At 42.4% G+C, this 26859-nt stretch overlaps 1 protein-coding gene across 11 annotated transcripts in view; it reads right to left on the reverse strand.

The window, feature by feature from the left end:
* MAGI1 (membrane associated guanylate kinase, WW and PDZ domain containing 1) overlaps nt 1-26859 on the reverse strand; it is a 580752-nt gene that overhangs the window by 76912 nt on the left and 476981 nt on the right. For all 11 annotated transcript variants that reach the window (XM_066596650.1, XM_066596655.1, XM_066596652.1 and 8 more), the window contains 3 exons: nt 23988-24095; nt 21193-21375; nt 19632-20252 (listed from right to left, as the gene is read on the reverse strand). In XM_066596650.1, the coding sequence (XP_066452747.1) occupies nt 19632-20252; nt 21193-21375; nt 23988-24095 (912 nt within the window). The remainder of the gene's footprint in view (nt 1-19631; nt 20253-21192; nt 21376-23987; nt 24096-26859) is intronic.

Genomic DNA, 26859 nt, shown 5'->3' on the forward strand with positions numbered 1-26859 from the left:
GGGCATAATAAATGGTAAATGGCACTGAAAAAAAAAAATTAATGGCGGCTCCCTCTGCCCAGCTATTGTAGGGCCTCATAGTCCTTGAGATACTTCCCTCATAGGTTACCAGTGAATGGGGCTATATATGTGGGCACGGGGAAACAAGTGTCTACAAAGAAGAGGGGTGAGCAAATCTGAATTCAGGTCTCTCCTTTTTTGGACCTCAAAGCAACCACCTGAGACCAGACTGTGCCAGCCTCATGTATTGTTGTTGACAGTATACAAGAATGATGTGATAAAGGAAAAACATCCAGCAGGATCCTGTGGATGTAAACAACTTAAATAAGTTTCCGTGGATCAAATTCAGTGTCAATCTACATTAGATGAAAAAATTGAGTAATTGAAACGACTTTCAATGAAGCCTGGTTTTGAGTGATAGACTAGCCAGAAACAAGTATTTCACTTCCAACCTTATGGAATGCCTTACGAAGCAGTGAGAAGAGTATACCATGAAAAATGTGATCAAGTAAAAACATCCAGCAAAGGGGATCCTGGGGATGTAAAGAACTTGTTGATGAAAGGGGTCAGAAGAGGATGTCAAGACGTGTTCTGATGAATAAGCATTGCCCAGTCAAGTGCAGCTAAATATAAATGCTGGTGCTCCAAATAACATATCTTTATGGACAACTTGTCATTCCATAGCACAGATGGGCTATAACATCAGATGACCGATTCCAGCTAGAGTGCAGAAATGTGATGACTGAGCAGTGGAAAAACGTTACCTGTCAGATTAATCCAGATTTCTGTTGCACCATGCTGATGGGAGGTCAGAATTTGGAACAAGCAGCATAAATCGATGACCCCTTCCTGTCAACTGGTCAGAGCATGTCAGCACCTCTATCTAATTTGTGTCAACTGCAAGAAGCTTCCAGTCCAAAGGGGCCGATATTCCTGCAGAACGATTTCAAGACCTAGTGGAATTTATGCTATGAGAAATTTCTGCAGTTCAAAAAGAAAAAGGAGGTCCAACGTGCTACTAGATAGGGGTCTCTAATGAAGTGTCATTGTGATCAATGATCAAGCCTGAAAGTATGATTAACAATGATGACTAAATAAATATTATGTATATTTTACACACAGATTTATATATATATATATATATATATATATATATATATATATATATATATATATATATATCAGAAATGTGAATATACTTTTAGGCTGGCTCACAATGTGTGTCATATAGTCAAGATTCAATGAAGCTTTATTGGTTTACTAAATACATATTATATATAATTTATGTCTTGCTATCATTTACTTACTAAACTTTAATTATTTTCTATACAAAGACCATTTCAAACTTCCAACTTTATAAATATACTATACAAAGACAATACATAGACAACGCTGCCCCTAGTGGCCAAATAATATATTTCATTGAGTAATAGATTTATTATAAACATTGACCTTTTTCAGGATTTTCTAGATACCTGTGAACAATATTTCCCAGGATCCTCTGCTACACTAAAGTCAGTGTTTCAAGCTGAGACTTTATCTTCAAAGTTTTAAGTAACCATTTTGTTTTTTTGTGACACTATAATTGCATAAAAAAACCATATGCAAAACTGATCATGCTGCATTCTCTTTACATCAATTACACAGCCAGCATCTGGTCCGCACCATCCAAATCAGATACTAATCACTACAAACCCCCCACATCCACTCCCACGTCTGCCTCCTTATTAGGGATTTTTCTTCACTATGCAGAGAAGGAAAAAGGTCAAGTACTTATTCACGTTAATATGCAACCATCTACACAAATGAAGATCAATGAGATGCCACCAATAATTTATGAACGCATTGATTAAACAGCAACGTCTCTGAAGAGTTGAATATCATTGGAATGAAAGCATCAAATGTCTGGAAGATTGGAGGGACCATAATAGCCCAAGAAGTTAATGCTGTATAAATATTTCATACCATATTTGTAGGAAATCCAAAGGATGAGACACAACAGCCAGGACCTCAGACAGTTCTTGCTTCATTTTCTAAGAGGCTGCCCTAAAGGGTTAAATTGCTGCTATGACAATGGACTAGGAGATGAGTTTGCGCCAAAATACTTGCTTCCTGCCATCTCCAGCAGTTCTTTCGCAGCACCTCTAGCTCACTGCCCCTGCTCTCTCCTGTGGTGCAGCAAGAAATTGTCCTTTCATTTAGGGAGCCCCAGTCAATCAATCAGTTTCCTTTAGGCATCCTTCATTCTGCCATGCCAAAATCTGGCAAATTTTGGCGTGGCAGAACTAAGCATGCCTAAAGGATGCTGATCGACTGGCTCAGGCCCTCTAAATAAAAAGGCAAATATCCTGCTGCGCCATAGGAAAGCGCAGGGAAAGTGAGCTAGAGGTGCTACGAAAGAACTGCTGGAGATGGCAGGAAGCAGTAGAAGAGAAACAGCAGGAACCTCAGAGACTGTGAGAAAAGGGGCAGCTAAGAGAGAAAAATGGGATCTGGACTGAGGAAAGAGATAATGCATGCTACCTGGGACCACCAAAGAGGGAAAGACTGCGCTATATCCCCAACCTGATGGGGTATCAGGACTATGACAAAGATCCAAGGCAACTGTGCTTGAGTCATGCTTCTGGCCTTGGACTAGCCTGGGCTGGTGGTGGCAGCAATTCCCAAGCAACAAATTGTAAGTGGGGCTGGCCTCCATGTTAGGTGTGCACATCAGAAAGGGACTTAGTTTGTTAACTAGCAGCCTGCCATAGGAGGTAGGGTTAGCGTTAGATACTGGACTCTTTGCAAGTTTCGAGTGCTCCAACCCAGCTTAAAGTCTACATTATTTAAAGGCACATTGTATGAATAAAAGGAGAACTAGCTTTCCAATTAGACCAAGTGGGGTGTTGATCACCAAAAGTAAAATGTTAATCCTTGACAGACAAATCTGTGTTACATTACGTGATTTATATATCTCTGTTCAACAGGACCGATACTGTTTTCCCAGCATTGGTATTATTTTGTATTATGTATAAAGCACCATCAATCCTAGGATTAACTAATGATAATTAGCGACAAGCCATTTTAAGTTAAAAGGTAAACTGCCTGAGGTAGACCTATCCTCAGGAGAGGTCATCAATAGTTATTTGACAGGGGTCTGCCACCTGGGTGTCAGTGTTGACAGCCCTGAAAACATATAGCACTGCCAACATAGTATTGGCTTCGTATTACAGGCATGGCTCTCATTGTAAGCAGTGCCTGTAGCAGCAAACCGGGCCGCTGCAATCCCCACTGATCAGTTGATTCCTGGGCCCACTGTCAGTGTTGGAAGAAGATTTAGTACTACAGGAACAGCTTCAACTGAATTTAACAGGAGTTATGCCTGTAGTACCAAACCAGGCCACTGGAGCACGGACAGCGCTGTCTGCTTCCAGTGCTATCTGAACTAGCAGTGAGTCCAGGAATCACCTGACCAGCGGGGATCCTGTGCAGTGGAGCCTCGCCGATCAACTATTGATGACCTATCCTGAAGATAGGTCATCAATAGGAGAATCCCAAAAGTTCTAGACCACCCCTTCAATGAATGTCTGGCCCTGACTGTGGCTCTAAGTATAACAAGGGTATGCATTCCTTCCTGAGAAAATAGGGCAATATATGCAGATAAATAAGTACATAAAACTCATCTCTGTTGACAAATATTTCTACATCTTTGTTCTCACGGTCTGATGAAAAATAAAATAATAAAAAACTAAAATGAAAAAGAAAAATCAGTTGACTTTTTATTTTTTCCAGTACGCTGCACCGCAATACCATTGTGAATGATTTCTTCGTGAATAATTTTGCATCTAAATTATCTATCTGTCAAAGAGAATGGGGCAAGGTCTGTTTGGAGAACTGTCTTTATGATGACTGAAAAAGAAAAATCAGACTTTTCAAAAGGCAAGCGCAGAAATTTCAGGATGGCAAATCATAGAACATGTCAAAAATGATTCAGAACCATCTTTGATACACGTCCTTTGTGTGGGAATGAATTGTTATTTACTGTGAGTGTCTCTGTAACAAGGACTACTCTCTAATTAATTTAATGTGAGCTGTGATGAGTTTAGACTTTAGCCTTTTTTTCTTTAAAGCAACAGAACTTTTTGAAAAATATACCTTGGCGTTGCATCAGTGTACCAATGAGAGTTCTACGAGTGAGTGTTGGGCACTGGTGTCACTGATGTGGAGAGCTTCAGAGATGGTCTGGTAGCAGAGGGGTTTGTTGCAAGGGCAGGTCTTTGGGTGGTGGCTGCAGGTACATCGAGACGCCTGGTTGGACTGGACCTACGGCATCCACCAAATAGGGGCGAACCACATTTGGTGGTCACTGGTTGCGAACACATTTCAGAAGACGACTTTGGTTGAGGATTAAACTTTGACTTTACTTACAGGGCTAGGTTCCCTTACAAGCTGGAGGTCATGTCACATACGTTCCACGACACTTTAGATCTTCAGTGAGTCTTTGGTATCAATCTGCAAATCAAGCGCCTAGTGCGCTCTCCAAACAAAATGTCTCAGTAGACATAACAGTCACTCTGTCTCTGGTCAGGTGTGGCCTAAAAGTCGCAGGTGGACCAAAATCTTTTCTCACTTTACACCAGGTATATTGTGATGACCAGGAAGCACACACCCTTTTTTCTCTTTATTCTTGTGATAACCGCAAGTTCTCACCTTGTTCTGTGTCACCACACCCATGTATTGAAGGGATGGCATAGATTAGACTTCCCACAGTATATTATAGAAAATATGTAAAAGAGAAGAAAAAAGTAATGATCATCAATATTAAAAAAAGACTAGCATAGGGCATCTGGGGCTCTTGCCCCAGAGTTTTAGCCTAGTGCTCCAGATCTTGGACAAGTGCCACTTTCCATTGTATCCGCGTTCTTAGGACTGGCTGTGTCTTGCCACTTACTCTCGTAGGCAACAGGTCATTAGTGCTGCATCCAATAAATTACGACCATCCTCATGACATCAGAGGCTTGTCACAGACAGCCCAATGGCATCACTGCATTACAACATCTGTACTGACTCGCTGACAGCACAGCCTAGCACCATCTCACTGTGGGAACAAAATCAATGGGCAAATAAAGGTCATTTTTGAAAGCAAAAGAGAGGTGCACTGGTGAGGGGCCATAAAAAAGGGCATTACCACTATGTAGGGGCCATAAAGAGGGCCATTATTACTGTGTAAGGGGCACAACTGGGGCATTATTACTATTTAAGAAGCATTATTACTCATAAGACTGCACAAAAGGGTACATTATTACTGTGTAAGGGGTACAAATAGGGCATTATTACTGTATAGGGGGTCACCAAGGGGCATTATTATTGTGTAGAGGCAAATTACTGAGTGATGGGCACAAAAGGGGGCATTATTAATAAGTATAGGGCAAAATTGGGGCATTATTACTGTGTAAAGGCATTATTACTGTTTAGGGGAGCACAAAGGAGGACATTATTACTGTGTATGAGGCATTATTACTGTTTAATCGCACAAAGGGATCATTATTACTGTTTAGGAGGCAAATTACTTAGTAATGGGCACAAATGAAAGCACTACTAATGTGTAAGGGGCTCAAAAGTGGGCACTATTGCTATATGGGGCCCTAAAAGCAGCAGTATGACTATGTAGAGCAGAGAAAGCCCAATAAGGATAACTGTGATATTACAATACCCAACTGTGATATAATAGTTTTTGGTACCTTCTATTTAAGGTAGTTTTTGCAATATGGTTTTTAGAACTGTCCAATAATCCACAGTATTTGACAATATCTGCCCACTGTCCCCACTGACGCAGGAGCAATGGATTTCTATTGTATATCAAGGGAAATTGATACCTACGCTCTCTAGACCCCATGCTTAGGAAACATGGCCAACAATGACCACTTCCCTCCCTTCCTTAGCTATATCTCTGCATAAGATTAATAAAGAAGACTGAACAATACGGAACACGTTCATAATTGACTAGGTGCCCTATGACCTCAGATCTAACATTTATTCTAGGTCTGTACATGCAATACCTCTAGGGGCACTTGCAATGTTCTCATGCTGTACTTTTCTTATGAAGCACAAAGCATGATCAAAGCCCTGGGGGTACTTTGATGTAATTTACAGTACTGTGCAAAAGTTTTAGGCAGGTGTGGGAAAGATGCTTCAAAGTAAGGATGCTTCCAAAGATAAAAATGTTAATAGTTTATTTTTGTCGATTAACAAAAGTACAGAAATGCAGCCCAAAATCTTCAAGGAACCTCCATAATGCTTCTCTATTGCCTGCAGACACTTATTATTGTACCGTTCTCCAGCACTTTGGTGGACAAACTGCCTTCAGTTACAACCACATAATTAACATTTTGACTCCCTAGTCCAGAGCATCTGCTGCCATTTTTCTGCACCCCAGTTCTTAAGCTTTCATGCATAATTGACTCGGTTGGCTTTGTTTCTACGTGTAAGGTATGGCTTTCTGACCACAATTTTTCCAGAAAGACCCCTTCTGGACGGACATCTTTATACATTAGATGGGTATACCTTGGTTCTACTGCTTTCTGCCAATTCTGAGTTGATGGCACTGCTGGACATCTTTCAAAGGGAAGTAAGTATGACATATCTCATCTGCTACACTTTGCTGACCACTGTGTCTACGGTGCTCAACATTTCCCGTTTCTTTATGCTTTATGCACATCGTGAAACCCCAGTTTACTTTGTAATCTTTTACTGGGAGAGACCTTGCTGATGCAGTATAACTGCCTTCTGTCTTGTTGCACAACGTCACCTTTGTAGCAGAGTTTGGCTGTTCCTTACCAAGTTTTAAGCCCCCTACACAGCAGTTTCTGTTTCAGTTAATGACTATGTTTCAACCTACCTATAAAAATAATATGATTATCACTAGAGATGAGCGAGCATACGCGATAAGGTAAACTACTTGAGCGAGTAATGCCTTATTTGAGTACCCGCCCGCTCGTCTCTAAAGATTCGGCTGCTGGCACAGGTAAGAGGTGAGTTGCGGCGGTGAGCAGGGGGGAGCGGGGGGGAGAGAGAGATCTCCCCTCTGTTCCTCCCAGCTCTCCCCTGCTGGGACCCGAATCTTTAGAGACGAGCGGGCAGGTACTTGCATAAGGCACTACTCGCTCGAGTAGTTTGCCTTATCGAGTATGCTCGCTCATCTCTAATTATCACCTTTTTGGTACAATTGTTTAATCACACACCTAACACTAATCCTACAAAATCCCTGACCTTGTACATGTCTACTCAGAAAAATTGATGCAGTTTTGAAGGCAAAAGGTGGTCACACCAAATATTGATTTGATTTAGATTCCTCTTTTGTTCGTTCACTTAGCACTTTGTTAATTGACAAAAAATAAACTATTAACAGTGTATATATTTTTTCAAAGCATTCTTAATTTGCAGCATTTTTCTTACACCTGCCTAAAACTTTTGTACAATACTGTATATGAGCAAGGACTACTTGGCTTGCAAGCATTGAGAATCACTGCTCTATACTGCAGCTCTGTCCCATCTAAGATGACGATTCAAGTCAACATATATATATAAAATTGCTGGCACAGAGCAGTGCAATGTATAGAGCAATCCCAGCAGCTACATCCGGGCTCCTGGTCGGAGGTTCCTATCGGTGTCTCTTCTTTCCTGGAATCCCTTCTCCGAGCACTTACACTCTTCCTGGAATGGATTCTAATCGCGTTTTAGTAATATGATAACTGAATGATCTGCCAATTTGAGAACTGCTGGAAACAAGAGCACTTACCAGCCCGAGTGTTTATTTGGTGCTTATAGCTTTTTCAGAACTCAACACACCGGCTGCAGACATAGCGGAGATGGAGCTCACAAAAAAAAAAAAAACTTTGAAAATTGCTATCATGTCTTTTGAGAGAGAGCACCAGACAAACTTTATCTTCTTTGTGCAGGAGCCAGATAAGAATTTGCAAAGATGAGAACAGGTAGATAGACTTATCACCGGAGGAATTCTCTGGTGGAAACAGGCGAATACTCCATGCTGTGAAAGGCTTTACAACCTTTCCTAAAATCTGATTTTTAAACCATTTACAGGTGAATGCTCCGTGATTAGATGACAGCCTGGATTCTCCAAGGATTGGGCTGCATAGTGAGTGTGCGTTGAGTAGCGGCAGCATGGACAGACGTGAGACGTGCCGACATTGATTTTCTTAGCTGGGGTCTCAGCACGCCTTCATTTGTGAGCCGTGATGCGGTAGAGGCAAAGGAAATGGTAAATAGCCCATGTGGGTGGATATAGTAGCAGTATGTATCTAAAAGGGTTAAAAAGGGTTTCCTATGATGGAGTTGTCCTAAATGATCACATTGATGGGGATATGAGATTTTAAAGGGTTTGTCCAAGGTTAGAAAGACATGGTGGCTTTCCTCTAAACACAGCGCCACCCTTCTCCGTGGGTTGTCTGTGGTATTGTAGCTCAGCTTCTTTGAAATAAATGGGAGCTGAGTTGCAATACCAGAGACAACCCACGGACAAGGGTGGCGCTGTGTTTGGAGGAAAGCAGACATGTTTTTCTAGCCCAGGACAATTCCTTTAAACTGCAATGGTTCCTGGTGTGAAGATGACTGAGCCAATGCAAGAATCACACCGCTGGAATTAGAAAAATTAACCCATGACCCTTATTTAACGGCTCTCCTGACATGTCTGTTTTAGTAGGTACTTGCATTCTCCATTCAGTACCTATACTAGAGCTTCATTTCATAGACTGTTCCTCTGTTATTCCTCCTGGAAGTGTATGAATAAACTGAACACTGGGTGTTACCATGCCTTTTGTCAAAGGGGAGTGTCCCTTCACCCTGACAATGCCCAATTAGTGCTGACTGTATCAGAATATATAGGGACACACCCCTTTGACAAGGGGAATGGTAGCACCAGGCAGTCCAGTTAACTATACATTTCCTGGAGGAATCCTAGAGGAGAAGTCAGGAGATTTTTTTTTTTTGGATAAAATGGGGCTATCCAATATAGAAAATCCCTTTAAAGCAATCTTCCGGGCTTGGAGAAGTAAAGATGGCTACTGGATACACACTATACGTTTGCATGCATTATTAGTCTTAAGACACTACATCAGCTTTGATTGGCCAGTGCTGACCACATGATCAATGCCAGACAGTCAGAGCGGCATGTAGTGTCCTAGACTACCAATGCATACTAATGTACAACTGATAGACTCAGAGGAGTGCTGTGGCCATCTTTGTTTCTCCAGTCTGGAGGGTCACTTTCAAGGGAACCTGTCACCTGGAAAGTAGTTTTCAATCTTCTGCCATAGCGTTAAAGCAGTGGTTCCTAAAGTGGTCTATAAGGACCCCCAGGGGTCAATTTTGACTTGATTGGGATCCATGTCAGCAAAAAAATAATTTGGGGGTGTACGAGATGTAAATGGTGGTCCACATGAGAGGACTCCATTTGGGCAGGTCATCATCAACATTTAGTCATTCTGTAAATGACACAATACATCTCACACAGATTGTGTACATAATACGTATAATAGACATAGGAATTACTTCTTGAATATTTCATAAAATTGTTTATATAGGGTTCTTGCAAAACTTCTTGGGCTCTGGCGATAGACAAAACAGACCTGTGCAGTAGCTGATTAACCTCTAAGGCCTCATGTCCACAGGCAAAAGAAGAATTAAAATCCGCAGCGGATTTTAACTCTACTCCTGCCCGCGGATCCGCACCCCATAGGGATGCATTGACCACCCGCGGGTAGATAAATACCCGCGGATGGTCAATAAAAGTGATTTTTAAAAAAATGGAGCATGAAAAAATCTGGACCATGCTCCATTTTCGTGCGGGTCTCCCGCGGGCTTCTATTGAAGCCTATGGAAGCCGTCCGGATCCGCGGGAGACCAAAATAGGAATTTACTCACCTGCTCCAGATCTTCCCTTCGCCGCGGCTTCATCTTCTCTCCGTCGCGGCCGGATCTTTTTTCTTCGGGACGGCGCATGCGCGGGGCACGTAACCGACGTGCCCTGCACATCCGCCGAGCCGATGAAAGATCAGGCCGCGACGGGGAGAAGATGAAGCCGCGGCGAAGGGAAGATCCCGGAGCGTGCGAGAGGTGAGTAAATTCTTATTTTAATGTCTCATGTCCGCGGGGCAGAAGGGACCCGCTACGGATTCTCCATGGAGAATCTGTAGCGGGCCTGATTTTCCCCGTGGACATGAGGCCTAAAGTTTCTACTGCGCATCGTTTCCACATGATCCGCCAGAACTCAAGAATTTTGTGTGAACTGTACCCATCTGCTTTGTGGTGTGCTACGTTCATGTGCAAGTTCTTACAAGTTTTCACACCTGCACCAACACATCGCACACATACCTGTTGCTTATCCTGCAATATGGACTATCTCAAAAAAGTTTTAGATACCTTTTTTTTTTATCTTCATACCTTGTGAAAAGGAGTTTTAGTGCAGTCGCCAATCTTCTTACGAAAAAAAAATTGATTGCAAATCACTGGCTGTGGAGATTTGAGACTAGGTGCAAGCACTGAGTCATGACTGATTCCTTGGGTGATATCACATTATGACATTTTCTAGGCAGACTGAGTCAACGTTGAGCCGGCTACCTGAACTGCATGGGGATTGAACCTTCAGGTTGTGAGTGAGAGCTTAGAGCAGCATTTCTGCTGCCTTAACACTCTGCGCCATACATGGCTCTGAATTGCCTCACTAATTTGAAGCCAAATATGGAACAATTTCTATCAGAGCATCCGGCTCGTCCCTCCCATTAACAGCATTATTTGTGGAGTCATTTTATGTAAGAATTTTACTAGGTTCTCATTTGTTTTGCCCCAAATCAAATACTTACTTGCATTTTGTGCCTTTTCAATAAAGATCTGAATAAAAATTGTTCATGCTTTTCTTTTTTTACAATTGTCCACTCTACAAAAAGCCCATCTAAGTGAGCAGCGCCGTGTCAGCTGGGAAAAACCCGTTTAACTTTAATGAGTTAAAGAAAATTCAATATTAGGCCGGCTGCACACGGACAGATTGGCATTGCGGATTCTGGAACGGGCAACCGCCTCCCGATTCCACAGCAAAAACCACCCACAACATGCTATTGAAAAACGTTTTTCCGGCACACAAGCGGAAATGCATTGCGAAAATGTGCAGCATGTTCTATTTTTAAGCAGATTCCGCATGGATAGCTTACATTGAAGTCAATGGAAGCCGTCCGATCCGCTGCCCTTCCGCAATTGACATTGCGGAAAAGTCGCGGATTCTGTGTCATTGTTAGGGGATAACGTAGAGCAGGGGTTTTAAAAATATATATCTGCACTGCGCATGTCCGACGGCAGATTGTGTGGACCATCCGCAATACAAAAAAGAAGAAGAAATGACAGGCACGCACGGATGCCAGCTGGGCATCGGGTCGGATTTTGCTGAGGACTCCTGCATGCGGAATCCGAGGCGATCGTGTGCAAGCCGGCCTTAGGCAGGCAGGGGGTCTGTGGAAAACAATACTGCATTTGCAGGGAATCTCACATTGAAAGTTGGGCAGTGTTTATGCAAATGCATCACCTCGAGTCAGAGTCAATGTATCATTGCCAACTCTGGCCTCTCCTCCTGCCCGCCGCCACCCTCTTTGTCTTGATGTCAGTGCTGAAATCTCTCACACTTTCCATGTGCTCTGCAGCCACATTTTCTGGTGCATGTGCACTGCACTGGTGAAGCTTCATGGCGCATGTGTGGGAATGACACAGCAGGAGAGGTGCATGGAAAGTGCGATAGATTTCAACACTCCCTGCTAGTAAATGGAAGATGGAAGAGGCAATCACCCTGAGACAGGTGTCTGTGCATGGTTATTCTGGCTTCGGTTCACAAATCCCAGTCATTGCTAGAAGACGTCTTTAAAAAGTCTAACATTGACTTGCAGTAATGCTGCCTTCCAATAGGTGGTGCTGCAGAGTTAATGTTCTTAACTATCTATTTGCATATTTCCCAGAGGAGCATGGATGGCCTTATATGTCTCCTCATACTTTCTAGGTGCTCTCCTTAAGGAGAAACAATACCCTTTCTGTCCTGCTTATGTTACACCACTTAACACTATGCAATACCAGACACAACACATGAACAGGAGTGGTGCTATTTTCTCTAACCCTACACAACCCCTTTAGGAACACAGCCCATTTTAACATTAAGGACCATAGGAATTGTTTCTGGATTCAGAAAGCCATAGCTTTTAAATTTTTCCGTCAATATTTTTTGCTTTACTACCTTTGCACAATAAAAACACTTAAAAAACACAATTTTATATTTTTGTATAGCCATAATCTGACAGTCATAACTTTTTTATTTCCCCACTGATGGAACTGTGTGATGGCTCGTTTATTTGCGAGATCCGCTGTAGCTTTTATTGGTACATTTTCGGGAACATAAAACTATTTGATCACTTTTTATTCCAATTTTGGAAAATAGTGGATACCAAATATGTGTACATTTTCCTTTTTTGTTTTACATAACGCATTGTTTAATCAAAAGTTTTTCTGTGTTTTTACATTCCTTTTTTCGCTTTTAATTTTGTTTTACACTCTTAGTTCCACAAAGGAACTTAAAGGAGTTGTCCGGCCACACAGGGTAAAAATTTTTATAATGCTGCTGCTTCCCTTTCAGTAAGGATAGTAACAGACAGCATACTAGGGCTCAAACTGGCCGGCAGATCAGCTGCAATGTCAGTTTATTACCTTAGACTGATCTTCTCTGCAGTTTTCAAAGATGGCGCCTCTGTGCTGCCTTCTCACATGCCCTGCGCCCCCCCCCCTCTTGTGCGCACTCCCGATGGTAGTAAGACATGAAAAGGCAGGATTTCCCTCAGCTCACGTCCTAGCCCCGCCCACGACACGCCCACCTCTATTGAACTGCTCTACAGTCCCCCCCGCCCAGGCCCCGCCCCCTGCTAAAGTAAAGTAAAACATTTCCCCACACACACATGCCCTCATAGTGCCCCTCTCACAATGACCCCCCCCCCACACTTCTGTCAGCCGGGTCAATGCACATACACATCACTGCCCCCCCCCCTTCCCCTGCACACATCCATCCATCCATCCATCGATCTCTCCCACTCCACACCCCCCCCCCTTCCCCCGGGACTTCTGTCAGCCGGTCCGTGCACACCACACACACATCACTGCCCCCCCCCCTTCCCCTGCACACATCCATCCATCCATCCATCGATCTCTCCCACTCCACCCCCCCCCCCTTCCCCCGGGACTTCTGTCAGCCGGTCCGTGCACACCACACACACATCACTGCCCCCCCCCCCCCCCCCGTGCACACATCCATCCATCCATCTCTCCAACATTTCTCCCCTTCTCCCCTACTCCCCTTCTCCCCTTTCACATACTTTTAAAGTCCCGACGGTCCCGACAGCGGCAGGCAGACACTCACTCCGCTCTGGTATATGAAACCAGGAAGTGAGTGTACTGCGCATGCGCCGACCGGCGGCGCGCGTCCGCTGCGATGAAGAGGTAAAGAGCGCGGTCCCGGCAGAAGAAAGAAGGACTGCGCATGCGCGGAAGGGAAGAGGAGCGTTCCAGCGCCGACGAGAGCTGCTGCCGGCCCGACAAGAAATGCAGAAGATTTCTTGTCGTAACCTGGGACGACCGAGGGTCAACACAGGGGGGGGGGCACCCCTAAAGGTAAGTCCAAAACTTCTGTTTGCTTCATTTTCCATGCACAATGTATATTACAAAGTGCATGGAAATGGGCAAACAGAAGTAATGAGACCTGATGTTTCTGGCCGGACAACCCCTTTAACCATGCTCGTATAATACACAGCAATACTTCTAATAGGAACACAAAAATGTGAGACCTGGAGACCATCATTAGGATCCTGACCGCCATAGAAACTCATTAGCAACTGTGATTGCTGGGGCGACAGGAGCTCTGTGTGTCTGCTTACTATTGACCACAGCATCTAAGCTGTTAATAGGTCAGTATCAGAGGAATTACTGATCCTCGCTGTTAGAGGTGGGAACCATAGCTCAAGCTATTTTGTAAAAATATACCAGCCAAGGTGGAAAAAAAGGGGTGTGGTTTGCGTGTGGCCTATCACAACGTCTGATTTTAGTCCCATTATTTTACCAACTACTGTGTTTCCCCGAAAATAAAACCATGTCTTATATTAGTTTTTGCCCCAAAAGAGTTACTAGGTCTTTCCTTCAGAGGATGTCTTAATACATTTACCTAGCAGGCTCAGTCGAGGTCCCTCCTACTACTCTCGGGAGCTCCGACGCACTGAGCCGTGGCATTGATTGGCCAAATAATACATCCCGCCTCCACAGCGTGATGGCTGTGATTGGTGCTTCGACCGTTGCTTGGCCAATCAATGCAGTGCTCGATGAACCAATCACAGCCATTGCATTGGTTCATCAAGTACTGCATTAATTGGCCGAGCAGCGCTCGAGAACCAGTCAAAGCCAATTGCTTCCTGAAGGGGAAGTAATCTTCTGTGGGCAGCCGAGGACTGCAAGAAGTGCGCCGGAGCTCCAGAGAGCAGTGGGTAGGACCTGGACTGTTATGTAATGGATTCCTTTTTATGTAATACAGCTAGGGCTTATATTTCAAGCCTCCCTGAATATCCTGACAAATCAGGGTAGGGCTTATATTTGGGGAAATAGGGTAGTAAGTGTTGCCCCCAGTGGTAATAGTGCCCCTAAATGTGGCCCCATTAGTAACAGTACCCATAGTAATAATAGTTCCCCCAGTAGTGGCCCCAATAGTAATAGTGCCCAAAGTAGTAATAGTGCTCCCAATAGTGGCCCCAATAGTAACAGTGGCCACAGTAGTAATAATGCTGCCATAAGTATCCCCAACAGTAACAATTCCCACAGTAGTAGCCCCAAATAGCAATACTGTCCCCCTCCATGTGCCCTACTCACCCTGAATCTATGGCCAGGCAGCAGCCAGTATGTCACAAGCATGCGCTGTGACTCGTGACCTCTCTTCCCGGTGTCTGCACTGCATAGAGGACGTAGACATCGGGACAAGAGGTCAGAGATCACAGTGTTTACAACAGTAGTAGCCAGGCGGGAGCTAGACAGACTGAGTGACATATTGGATTATGCGGGAGGGGGCAATCACTGCCAGGCTCAGCTTCTGAGACTGTACAATCATAGTGACGTATGACATATTATCTTAGAGAGTTTGCACCAAGTTATAAAGTTAACACAGGATTGGGGGCAACTCAATGATTAATGGGGGTCCAGCTGCTAAGACCCCCACTGATCCTGAAAAAAGGGTCCCTACATGAATGGAGCAGAGATAGCGTATGCATGCTGCCGATCCATTCATATCAACAGGAGCGTTGGAAATTGTAGACTACAAAAGCTTCGCCAAAGATCATAGACAATTCCTGGACATCTCAAGGAACCAATCATGTCCAAAGTAGAAATGTACTAGACCTGTAAGCCAAAATCCCTATACTGGTGTCTCCTACAGAACAGACCTGCTCAACAAAACATCTGTTGGATCCTTAAGAACGGGGTATACAAGAAGCCCAGTTGGGGGGTATGAATAAACATTTCATATACCAGCAAGTCATTTTTTCCTATGAAATAAATATAAAGCCGACTTAAAGCTAATTTAATAAATCTGAGCTTGTAGTACTTGTGTAAAATCTGCTATTTAACAATCAAAAGTCTATGGATGACTTTTGATTAAAGCAGGTATGGGGTATCTGTCTCACTACTGCTTGGGGGAACATGCTGCTCGAATAAAAGGAGGCTGCTCAGCTGGACGGATCCAGCAGACAGTGTCGCTCTTTCATGTCGAAGATGTGTTGCAGTACAGTGATAAATCACCGAAGAGTTTAAGAGGGGAAGAAAGCAGCATGTGCCACAATAATTTGCACACTTAGTACCCATTGCAAAATACATCAAATAAGAAAAATATTTTCTTCTATGAAGAACTTGCCAACTAGATTAATTTTAAGCAGTGGGATTACACTATGCATTCAGTACAACTGTTTGCCGGAAAAGTAGTCCTCCGTAACGGTAAACAAATCTGTTCGGCCACCCTAATCCCCTCAGTCCAGAATTTGCAAAAGACATACAGATCAAAGACACCAACTGGCAGGGGGATGTGCCAACTATCTAAACCATCAGGACCCACAAAGACGTTTCCCTATGCAATAAGCTACAGATGGTGAGAGCCGATCAACAAGAACAGCGTTCCTCTACCGGGACTTTACACTGGCCGATTCAGACTCTAGTGGATGAATGATCATTCATACTATCGTTTGTCCCTCAAAGTTCCATTATTGTGAGCAGCACATTTCTGTTCAAACGGGAAGATGTGCTGCCAACAACGATGATTTCTAAGCTGCATAAGAGATGCAATCAGCCCAAAAAATAATTTGCTTGTTCGCTGGGTGGTTGGTGGCACCTTCACATGACAAATGTTCCTAGGAATGTTCTTGCCCGATGTAAAGGGCCCTTAAAGCTAGAATACCAACTATACTTTATTCAAGTCCACAGTAGATTCACTACCAAAGATTTCCAAAAGTTGTGTGCCTTTTAACCCCTTTCTAGATCGCATAATATAAATATATATATGTCATGTGGGTATGAACTCTGTTCCCAAGTCTACTCCATACCAGACGGCTATCAACCGTTTTTGACAGTGGACTGCCACAAGCAACTGCTGTGATTGGAACTAGATCTGATCACGGCAAATAACTGTTTAGATGTCGTGGTCAAAACTGACAGTGCATTTAAAGAGTGAGCTGAAGGGGGCCTATTGGCACCCCTGACATGATCAGGAGGTGCTGGTGGGCTAAAATGGCAGTCCGAAGGCTCCTAAGAAAGGCTTAATAGGCAACATTAAAAATCACTACATACTGCAATTCTAAAATTTTCAGTATATAATATATCAAATGATCACAAGTTCAAATCCCTTGTGGTGACTAAATAAAAATGTAGAGAAACACTTAATAAAAGTTTCCAAACAGTAAAAAAGAAAATAACAGTTTAAAAAAATCCTTTTCCCATTAACCACTAAAGGATATGGCCTATTTTGGTTATAAGGAAGTAATGATATTTGGGGGATTTGCACCAGGGATGTGAAAATTACCTTCTGCGGTGTTAAGGAGGTTAAAAAATCTAAACAATGAAAAAGCCCACATACTTGGTATTGTTATGTACCTAAAATTTGAAATACTAAAATAACACAAAATGTATTCCGCATGGTAACTGTTGTAAAAAAAAATTAAAATCTGGGTGCCAGAATTGTGATCAAAAAGATGCATGTATCCCGAAATGGTGCTAAAACAACAGCTCACTTTGCAAAAATCAAGCTCTTATGCAGCCAAATTGATGAAAAAATAAAAAAGCTTTTGGGTCTCAGAATACAGTTATGGAAAGCAATCTTTGTTCAAGGGGCACCAAGCTGAATATATGCTATGAGTGAAGAAAAACCTAGCTAGGACTCCGGCTCCGTTTCTACAATCCAGTCAGAATTTGGCCAGTTTTCTTTAAGACATCCATTGTCTAATTCATAAGGCGAAGAGAAGTTGATGTTGAACTAATATCAAAGAGACCAAGGCCTGCCAAGACACTAGGAACTAATTTCTTCACTGCTTTCTATGGGTCAATAGAATATGTTCACAATCTAACCTGGCATTTAAGACACATTACAAGATAAATGGAGTATAACATCTTCAGACGACTTTAGCTTTTAGGCAGCATCTTGCAACTTTTCTTATTCTAGAAATAAAATATGTATTACCTATATGCATTTATTTACCACTAGAACTGCTGCGATTTTTTTTCTGCATCGCCTTTGGACTGCTGGAGGAGTCGTAAACGACTCCCATGGCGGTTCTCGTGTTAAAGGCTTTCCAGGTGTGATTCATTGGAGACACTGGTCTAAAAACATAAAAATAGCAAACATCTCCCTATGGTTGACTGGCTTATACCTTAGTAATACTTTATTATTCTACGATCACTGTTCGGGCCTAATGCTGCTCTTCTGATTACAATTATACTACATAACAAGACATTTCTATAGGCCACAATTGTTAAAGGCGTTGTCCAGGGTTAGAAAAATATGGCTGCCTTCTTCCAAACACACTCTTGTCCATAGGGTTGTATGTGGGATTGTAGCTCAGCTCCATTGAAGTGAATGGGAACTGAGCTGCAATAGAAGACACAATCCACAGACAAGGGTCGCGCTGTGTTTAGAAGAAAGCAGCCATGTTTTCTAACCCTGGACAACCCTTTTAAGTGATGAGTCAACACTGTGGACAACACATCTTGATGCACCACTGAAAACAGAGCAGTCGTGGTGAGAAATGGTAAGAAGCTGGAAACAGAGATCTCACTATACTGAATATATTTCTATAGTCATTTTTAAGTTTCCCAGTAAATGTTAGTTTCTATATTTGCCTTAGAAATATTGCTCATTTTATGGCCCATTGCTCTTGGTGCTGAAAAACTATTTTCAACTTTACCACCATTTACACTAATCCAATTAACTACTAATGTTTCATTTCCATTCAGTCAATATTTAAAAGACCAGTAATAAAGTGGAAAGCATTTCTATAAACCTGCCAAATAACAGAATGGCCTAGGAAATTGAAAGCTTGCATTTATTCATATACTTTAATTAAACTTGGTGCTTAAGTTCATAAGCAAACTCCGGCTGCGCTACAGATCATGTCAAGATTTAAAGGGATTGTCCAGTATTAGAAAAAAAACCAAAAAACTTTCTTTTCGACACAACGCCACTCTTGACCATGGGCTGTTACTAGTATTGCAGGTAATCTGCATTCACTGGAATGGTGATGATCTCCAATACTAGAAATTGATGGTGGACAAGATTGGTGCTCTGTCTGGAACGTTCCTTCTTTCTAACCCTAGATAAACATATTTTATTAATTGGTGTTGGATTTCCTACTTTATTTAAGAATACACAAACCAGAGTCAAAACGGGAAACCCATTAAGGGGTTGTCCAGGATAAGAAAGATGGCCGCTTTCTTCCAATAACAGCTCCACATCGGTCCACAGTGTATGTGGTATTGCAAAGTAGAACCATTCACTTCCATGGAGTTGAGCTGCAATACCAGACACAGCCCATGGCCAGGTGCAATGCTATTCTTTGAAGAAAGTCGACAAGTTTTTCTTAATCCTGTATAACCTGTTTAAAGGATTTCTCCAGGACCCACATGTTAATCGCTCATCCTTAGAAACCGGGAACACTGAAGTTCCTTTAAGGTGTTGATTAGAGAGGGTCTTGGAGGTTGGGCACCAACAGCTCAGTGTTTCAGCTTTGGAGAGGATTTGTCTTTAAGTTGGCCATACATGGCCTATCTGTCATCCCACCTAGTAATAAGTTTACGAATCACCTGTGTTTTGGAAGATATCAAGAACTTCCATCATAATTAATTTTCTGTGACCCAACCCTTTCCTTTTCTCCACCTAAAGTTTGTAGCCTTCTGAGGATTCCTTCCTTTCCAGGTCTTCAGTTCAGGAACATCAACCTTTCCTGCATTTGGCCACCATAAAACCGCTCACATGGCTATATATCTGAATCATCATCCTTCACAAAATATTAAGCATAATCCATGTGTAGTGGACTTACCTCCTCTTTGCACCAACAAAGTAACTTCACTCCCCTTTGGACATTCGATCAGTAAATCCACAACTTGATTATGTGTAAGAGTCTGCACATTCTTCTTATTTACTTCCACAATGAGATCTCCTTCTTTGAGGCCACGGCAACGAGGACTGTCTACAATCTGTTTCACTCTTTGGCCACCACCGCCAGGACTATCTGCTATAGTGAAGCCAAATCCCATTGGCCCTTTAACTATATGCACTGTTATGAGTTCAGGTTGCGTTGCTATAGAGGAAGCCAAAGAGACAGTGTCATTAGGGTAACCATGGGAACCATTTGAAGATACGTCCGCGGGGCTGCTTGGCCTTGGCTCCTTCAAGTTATTAGCTTTTCTAGTTTTACTGCTGTTGCTGGATGGTGAATCATAAGTTTCTTGTCCATTGACAATGATAGGGTCTTTATCCAGAATGGCCACAGATGTCACCAGACTTGTGTTGGGATCATCAGGGTCGAATGGAAGTGGATAGCCTCTGCAAAGTTCAAGGTCAACACTTTCACCAATGGGTATAGACTGGAAGATCTTTACAACTTGAGCATGGGTATAGCCAAGTACACAAGTTTCATTTACACTGACGATAACATCACCTACAATGGGGAAAAACAGAGATGACAAAAATTTGAATTCTCCTCAATATTACTCAGAAAAATCGAAAAGTAGCGCACTCTAATAATAATAATAATAATAGTAACATAGTAATTTAGGCCTAAAAAACAAACTTGCGTCCATCCAGCTTAACCTATTTTAATGCAATGCTGACCCTTTAATGCAAAGGAAGGCAAAACTCCCCAATGAGGTAGAGACCAATTTTCTTCTTAGGGAAAAAAATTCCTTCCTGCCTCCAAGCTGGCAGTCAGAAAAATCCCTGAATCACCGACCCTTCTGAAGTAATCAGTGACTATAACATGTAATATTGTAATGCTCAAAAAAGGCATCCAGGCCCCTCTTGTACTCTTTTAGTGAGTTCGCCATCACTATGTCCTCCGGCAGAGGGTTCCAAAGTCTCACTGCTCTTACAGTAAAGAACCCCCTTTTATGTTGGTGTAGAAACCTGCTTTCCTCTAGATGTAGAGCATTCCCTTGTTACAATCACTGTCCTGGGTATAAGTAGATGGGAGAGATCTCTGTATTATCCCTGATATATCTATATTTAGCTATTAGGTTGTCCCTCAGTCATTTTTTTTTCTAACCTAAATAACCCCAGTTTTGATAACCTCTCTGGGTATTGTAGTCCAACCATTCCGTTTATTACTTTAGTTGCACAACTTTGTACCCGCTGAAGCTGTTATATGTCCTTCTTGAGTACTGGTGAACAAAACTGTATATAATATTCCATGTGTGGTCTGACCAGTGATTTGTAAAGAGAAAGACCAATGTTCTCATCATGTGCCCCATGACCTCTTTTGATGCCCCCTAATGATCCTATTTGCCTTTGCAGCAGCTGCCTGACACGGGTTGCTCCATTTAAGTTTACAGTTAACTAAAATCCCCAAGTCCTTTTCCACATAATAATAATAATAATTTTACCTGTTTCCATCTTGCCATCCAAAGCAGCAGGACCGTCAAGAACCAAACTCTTTATCTGAAGAAACTCATCCGGCTCATCGCCACCAACCACAGTGAAACCAAAACCTCGGGTGCTTTTCCTCAGTTTTGTATTAATGAACTTTCCTTTTAATTCAGATGGATTTCTTGTGAAGAATGGCTTAGCTGAAATGAGAATTAAGAACTCATGATTAAATTAAAATAACTCCTTTATATACTTCTAAATATTGTATGGAGTCTAAAAAAATATCGTGATTGAATCCAAACCGCAGAATTTTGGAGTTTATTATGGAACAAGAAATCTGCTAGAATTAAACTGGAGATTCTTCAAAGGGTTAACGGTCTACATATATATATCATCTTAATTGCAACTGTTCAAAGGTGGGGAGAAAGACATGGGGTGGAGTTGAATGGACCATATCTTTGAACAATTCAGACAGCTTTTTGATGTTCTCAATAGTTATTTTTTTCCACTTCCTTCAGTTATGACGTGTTTGATTCTCCGGCCCGGTGAGTATCTGTGCTTACGGTTCAACGCCGTTTGGTGAATTTTCTTGGGTGTTATAGAGCTACGAAGGGCGTAATATCTTATTTATACTGACGTAAGCTTTCTTATTATTTACATCAATTCCCAATAAAGGTAAAAGAAAACTTGGAAAAAACTTTAGGCCATCTTAATGAAGATAAATGGGCCGAAGTGTTGTGTATGATTCCAATGATATCTCTATCTGAAAGTTAACGAGTATCATAATTATATTTAGTGCATAGAGTTTATCGTACTCTATTAAAGTTGTTTAACATGGTTTTAGATTAAAGGGGTTGTCTCGCGAAATCAAGTGGGGTTATACACTTCTGTATGGCCATATTAATGCACTTTGTAATATACATCGTGCATTAAATATGAGCCATACAGAAGTTATTCACTTACCTGCTCCGTTGCTAGCGTCCCCGTTGCCATGGTTCCGTCTAATTTCGGTGTCTTCTTGCTTTTTTAGACGCGCTTGCGCAGATCCGTCTTCTCCCTTCGGCTCCGCTCGGCAGCATCAGCGTTTTGGCTCCGCCCCCTTGTGCGCGTCATCGCGTAGCTCCGCCCTCGTCACGTGCCGATTCCAGCCAATCAGGAGGCTGGAACCGGCACACGTCATGGTGCAGAATGCAAACCTCTAGTAGCCCAAGAATGCTTTCACCGGTTTAGGAGAAACACCCCCCCCCCCCTAATGTGCAGGGAAAAGAAAGCAGCAGGAGATGTAACCTACAGCTGCCATCACTTGAGCCTGAGGAGGCTTGCTTAATGTAACTTTGGACGTGGTCCATTCTGTGGCTACAGGGACCTCACAGACCACTATGCGATAAGGGTCACTTACATTCACCACAAGTGAACCTTCAGCGGCCCTTTAAAAAGCCTCCCTGGCATTGCCTCGCTACATGGAGGGAGGGTCTGTCCGCACACCCTATAAAACGAGTGAGCAATAGCACTGTGCCATCCTACAACGTTCACCCCGCCATATGAAGGATTAGGATCTGATTAGACGGGCTAAATGCTTGAGATATTGGGTAGACGAGGAGACACCATCAGCCTGTGAGCTTTCCATCTGGCACTGCCCAGAATTACAGAACAACCCTGCATTATTTATACTGGTGATAAGTGCCAGCGGTAAACACAAGAAAACGCCAGCGAGCTGCGTCTGGAAGAAGGCATCGCTGAGCAACACAACATGCGGAGCGCGTGACTCACTATTCTGCCGTCACACGTCATGGGGCGGAGCTACGCGATGACGCGTACAAGGGGGCGGAGCCAAAACACAGATGCTGCCGAGCGGAGCCGAAGGGAGAAGACGGATCTGCGCAAGCGCGTCTAAAAAAGCAAGAAGACACCGAAATTAGACGGAACCATGGCGACGGGGGCGCCAGCAACGGAGCAGGTAAGTGAATAACTTCTGTATGGCTCATATTTAATGCACGATGTACATTACAAAGTGCATTAATATGGCCATACAGAAGTGTATAACCCCACTTGCTTTCGTGAGACAACCTCTTTAAACTCAAACTGTCCAAAATGGTTTGGTATTGTGTAAAATTGTGTGAATTTTGGAATGGAGTATTAGAGATATTTAAAAAGTATATATCTCGTCCATATCGGTCTTAATCCCAGAACTTGTATATTGGATATTGTTGATGGGTTTAATGAGCGTACTCTGCTGGGAATTTATAAGATTTACTGCCCCCGACAGTAGTAGATTTTGTCACAAAGATGAAAGGTTATATCTTTGGAAAGGGGAGTATATCAAAAAAGAGGCTATTTGAGGAAATTTGGGGGAGATGGTCTGATATATATATCTCACGAATATATGATGCATAGTTTGCATTGAGGTATCATAGAAAAGTTGATGAGATTTGGAGGGGGTGAGGGACAGAGGTCATTTTTTTTTTCGCTCCCCTCTTTGTATGTGTCTAAATGTATAGAAATTAAAGGGTAATTGTATTCAAAAATATAACTTCACTAAAAATAATCTGATTAAAAAAATTAAAAGAAGGTTGTTAATGCTATTCTTAACCCCAGAAGTGTAACTTGAAGTTCCTGAGCTCCAACGTCAAACCCAGAAAAGAGCACCCTACCTTCCATGTGTCATTTATAATATCGCTGCGGTAGAGGGGTCTTCATGTCTCATCACGCACCAGGGCTGGAATGCAACTGCTACCTCTCCATCCCCTATATCTATACCCCCATGCTCTATCCCAGTATTAGTCTAGCATTTTTTATATGATATGGCAATTACCATGGGTGGAAGGGTCTCTTAGTGGTTCCTTCTTTTTTGGTGTGAAGTTGTTGGGAAGAGTAATAGGTGGAGGCGCAATAGGTGGAAGTTCTCCTGTCCACTCCGTTGCTATAAGACATAATAAAACAAAACGATAAGTATCCATATAAAGCAGATGCAAAACACATTTTTTTCGAGGTCGCGTCTGCAGAGCCATGCTGAGTTTTTTCCATGGTAGATCCTCTTTAAGGAAGGTTTCCCACTGAAGACATGTATCCCCTATCCACAGAAAAGGAGATCACTGGTGATCTGACAGCTGGGACCTCCGGTGATCCTAAGATCTTCGCACTTCAGATATCTCATGTGAATAGAGTGCTGGAGCGCATGTGTTTCTACCGCTTCGTTCACTTCTATGGGGTGGAGAGAGATCGATACACATGGCAATCTTCCTCCATTTCATACAAGTGAGTAGAGCAATACTCAAACATGCACACCACTGCTCCATTAACACGGAGCATTTGGGGTACGCAGATCTCGGGAGAGATGGGGGTCCAGCAGTCAGAACCTCAGTGATTAGATGTGAACGCCCTATCTTTAAGGGGGATTGTACCAGAATTACAAGTTTTCCATATCTACTGGATAGGGAATGACTTGCTGATCGGTGGAGGGTCTCATTGCTGAGACCCCACACCGATTTGGAGAACAGGGGTCCCATGTCTCCACAGTGATGTCACAGTAAATGGAGCACTGGCTAAGCATGGGCAGTCGGTGTTCTATTCATTATTAATGAGGTTGACGGAGACTGACAGAAATGTCCAAGCGCTTGCCGCTCAACTGTTTCAACAGTCCCATTGAAAATGAATGGAGCAGCACCGCGCTTGTGTGACAGTTGCTTAATTTGTTCTTCTCCTCACTGAGGTGGTGGTGTTGGAGGATCAGTAAGCCTGCAGTGAGGAGGATCAGGACATAGTAGTCCATTCTTGGGATTGATGGGGGTTTCAGTAATGAGACCCCCACTAATCATCAAGTTATCCCCCATCCTTTGGGGGAATAACTTGTAAGGCCCTGTTCGTATGTTTCAGGTATGCGAGAAACATGCATGAAAAAAAGGTGATTAAAAGGTGCATTTTAACAATCTGAATACATTTCTTAATTTGCAGACATTTTCATCCGTTTTTTATATGAAAAATTTATACTTTTTTTTCTGTAAACACAATTTTTCTAATAAAGTTTTGTAGTTCAACACCTTTTTTCGTTGATCACATAAAAACATACACGTTAAGCATATAGAAACATTCAGCCATAGGCTGGATTCACACAGGGCGGATTTGCCGTGGTTCTGCCGCAGCAGATCCGCCCGCGGCCACTAATCTCGGGATTAGCCAGCCATGTGGACGAGGTTTCTCAGAAACCTCATCCACACGGGACGGCTAATCCGCTGCGGTAAATCCGGTTGAAACCGCGGCTGCGGCGGCCGCAGCCGCGGTTTCAAAAGACACAGCATGTCTGTTTACAGTCGGTTTTTGTTTATTTATGTTACGGCCGCGCTCTCCTCTATGGGAGCGCCGGCTGCAAGGGAAAAGCATGCAGCCGGACAGCTTCAAAGCCGCCGCGGCTTAAACCGCGGCGGTTCTCCCAGCGGAAATCTCGCGGTTTTTGCTGCGGCCAAACCGCGAGATTTCCGACGAAAATACGCCCCGTGTGAACCCAGCCATAGATTTTCATATGTTTTCTAATGTTAAAAAAATAAAATAATAAAGTATACATTTCCATGTGTTTTTGAAAAGTGAAGTAGGCTACACTATTTAATACAACAAAAGAAAAACTCAATGCAAAACTAGACTAAGGGCTCCTGCACATTTGCGTTTTTCTTACGCGTTTTTTTTCACTCGATATTGCTGCATTTTTTTTCACGTGATTGTCAATGGGACTTTCTAATGTTAAAGACGCATCACACAAAAATTGCAAAGCACAAACTTGCAATGCGTTTTTTACATTAGAAAGTCCCATTGACAATCTCTTGAAAAAAACTCAGCGATATTGCGTGAAAAAAACGTGCAAAAAAAACGCAAGTGTGCAGGAGCCTTAAAAGTAGTCAAATGTATGCATAGTTTGACAAGGTTTAACCCATTATAGCCTATAGATCCGTGAAGTGCTACATTTTGGACAAATATGTGTGCTTTTCAGGGATGAACAAACGCAACTCGTTGCCAAAAGGGGAGGATGTCAAAAATAGTTGTGATGAACAGGTGGTACACAGTCAAAAAAAATTAAACAGGCCCTCATTTCGGTTACTACCCCTTAAAAACATGAGCTGTGAACGACAATGCAAATTAAAAATTTAAAACATGGCGACCCTAAAACATAGGCTATTCCCTTATTTACAGTCCTTTCCCTTGCTGTGTGGAGTTTTAGATTACATATTATATATATATATATATATATATATATATATATATATATATATATATATATATAATTATTTTTTTTATTATTATATACACACATAAACATATTTACATATATATTACATACACACACAAATATTATATATATATATATATATATATATATATATACACACATACACACACACACACACACAATTTATTAATCACTAATATAACTTATATAATTGTTCTTCTCCTTGTTGGGTGGGGTTATATAATCGTCAGGGGTTTCTTTATGTATGTATACATACATATATTTTCATAGCCTACTGCCTTATATTACTAAGGCAGCTTAAGAACTTCCTGTGCAACAGTAATGACTAGCAGGTCACTTGTTTTCGATGTATTATTGTTTGGTAACTCATGCTGGGAGTTGTAGTTCCCTACGAAAACAGCAGGAATCAGATCACCACTGATGCTGAACACTTGCAAATGTATGAGCA

This window comes from Eleutherodactylus coqui, chromosome 3, assembly GCF_035609145.1.
Source record: "Eleutherodactylus coqui strain aEleCoq1 chromosome 3, aEleCoq1.hap1, whole genome shotgun sequence".
NCBI classification, from domain to species: domain Eukaryota; kingdom Metazoa; phylum Chordata; class Amphibia; order Anura; family Eleutherodactylidae; genus Eleutherodactylus; species Eleutherodactylus coqui.